Genomic DNA, 2,320 nt, shown 5'->3' with positions numbered 1-2,320 from the left:
AAAAAAAAAAAAGATTCTGGGAATATCCATTCCCCTTTTGGTCTGCTATAATGAAGACAAGTCTTCAAAGCTATAGGAAATGTACAGAGTCAAATGCTCCAAAGCAGCAGTTCTCAATCTGTGGGTTATGCCCCTTTTTAACAGTGAAAATACACTGAGGCATTAGGAAGATAGAGCATATATATCTTAGTCTATGGTATAGCTGCCCCTCAGTGTCTCTTGAGGACTGGTTCCAGGACTTTTTGCAGACACTAGTGTCAGGGGTCCTCAAACTACAGCCTGTGGGCCACATGTGGCCCACTGAGGACACAGATACAGAGCCCAGACACTAAAATCCAGGGATGCTCAAGTCCCTGACATAAAATGGTGTAGTATTTGTATATAACCCATGTATATCCTTCTGTATACTTTAAATCACCTCTATACCACTGATAATGCCCACTACAGGCAGTTCCCAAATTATAAACACCCAAGTGATAAATGACTTGCACTTACGAACAGAGGCATACCAATAGGTCATAGGTAAAATGTACCTATTAACAACATACATACAAATTCAACTTAAGAACAAACCTATAGAATCTATATCATTTATAGCCTGGGAACTGTTTGTAAAATGTAAATTCTATGTAAATACTTGTTATATCATTTAGGGAGTTAAGATAAGCAAAAAATTCTGTGTATGTTCAATACAGACATAATTTTGTTTTCGAATAGTTTCCATATTTCCAGGGTTGGTAGAATCCACAGATGTGAAACTCACAGATACAGACGGCCAACTACAAATAGTGAACTCAAGCAATGACTAATATTCTTGTCTATTAAATCAAAACCAATTACATAAAAACGAGGGGGCACAAACTGCAGTTTTCATTGTATTTAGTAATGTGCTTAGTAATAATTCAAAAGGAAATTTAATTTAGATAAACCATAATTATCTATATTATCCATCGAAGTGCATGAATATGGTATAATTTCCTAAAAAATAAATATCAAAGTGGGATTATTTTTATCCATGTAATTTTTTTGAGACAGCGTCTCACTATTGCCCTGGGTATAGAGCCATGGTGTCATATCTCACAGCAACCTCAAACTCTTTGGGCTCAAGAGATCTTGTCTCAGCCTCCCAGGTAGTTGGGACTACTGGCGTGCACCACTACACTGGCTAGTTTTTCTGTTATTTAGTAGAGATAGGGGTCTCACTCTTGCTCAGGCTAGTCTCAAACTCCTGACCTCAAGCAATTCACTTGCCTAGTGCGAGGATTATAGGCCTGAGCCACTGCACCTGGCCTATCCAAATAGTTTTACCAACTCTTTCTTCCCATTCACAACTTCTAGTTTCCTTTTATAAGCCTACTGTTTCTTAGAGTTCTTGATGACTACATCTCTGATATAATTCTATCCCCAATGCATGTCTTTGTAGTCCTGTTACTGTAGCACACAATACAAAAAGAGGCATTATCTTTTTAGACAATTAATGAAAATAAAAACCCAACAGGCATACAGTATTGTGCTGTTGAAAGAAGCAATTTTCTTAATAAAAGTTTAAAGCACTCTTAAGGGTTATCAAGTGGCACTTTGGAAAAAAATGTAATTATTAAAACATAGTCGTACCTAATACAGTGGAATTAGATTTGTATTACTAAAGTACTAACAAGAGAGTAGTAAGTATAGTTGTCTAGAATTACCTTTCAAGAGCTGCTCTCCGCTTTTCTACAAACTCAGTGGATGATGAATCTTCTTTACCCACTTTGACCTTGGTCATGCCTTTGTAGAAGATGAATGACAATCATGATAATTTTATATTATTGTGAAACAGTCTCCTCTAATCATTTCTTCATAATTTAGAATACAGTTTGAATGTTAACTTGACAAAAAAATCCTGAACTTGTACAGGTGGTATCTTACATAAAATGTAAAACCTTCTGAGGTATGAACTGTTATGTTAACAATGCTACCTGGTAAATATTTACAACATGGGAGAAGAGATAAAACAAGAATTGAGCTGTATTTGTAGTTTTCTGACCCACACTGTTTGTTTATACAAAAGCTTATATGTATAAGATCCCTTGTCTGTTATATTTCACATTCACAGTAAATTAAAATGTGTTTGCATTTCAATATACTTAATTCTAAATCAATAGGCTTAAGCTCAATTAGCACTTTCATTTCTTATAATTAAGTTTCTTTACTTTGGGTTGACAAAAATAAAAATAAATGTAACCCATGAATTTGTTAAATGTTTTCCTTCCTGCAGATTTCCTAAGCACATGCTGTTATTTATCATAGCTGATTTTATAATAGTAGCAAAAAAAAAAAA

At 34.7% G+C, this 2,320-nt stretch overlaps 1 protein-coding gene across 1 annotated transcript in view; it reads right to left on the bottom strand.

The window, feature by feature from the left end:
* The window catches only part of SNX2 (sorting nexin 2), a 63,577-nt gene that overhangs the window by 21,981 nt on the left and 39,276 nt on the right, over window positions 1-2,320 (bottom strand). The window contains exon 7 of the mRNA XM_012811475.2: window positions 1,689-1,767. Within this exon, the coding sequence (XP_012666929.1) occupies window positions 1,689-1,767 (79 nt within the window). The remainder of the gene's footprint in view (window positions 1-1,688; window positions 1,768-2,320) is intronic.

This window comes from Otolemur garnettii, unplaced genomic scaffold, assembly GCF_000181295.1.
Source record: "Otolemur garnettii isolate 467f Iridium unplaced genomic scaffold, OtoGar3 scaffold00160, whole genome shotgun sequence".
Taxonomy (NCBI): Eukaryota; Metazoa; Chordata; class Mammalia; order Primates; family Galagidae; genus Otolemur; species Otolemur garnettii.
The sequence above is the reverse complement of the archived record's forward strand: the minus strand, read 5'-3'. Positions and strand labels throughout refer to the sequence as shown.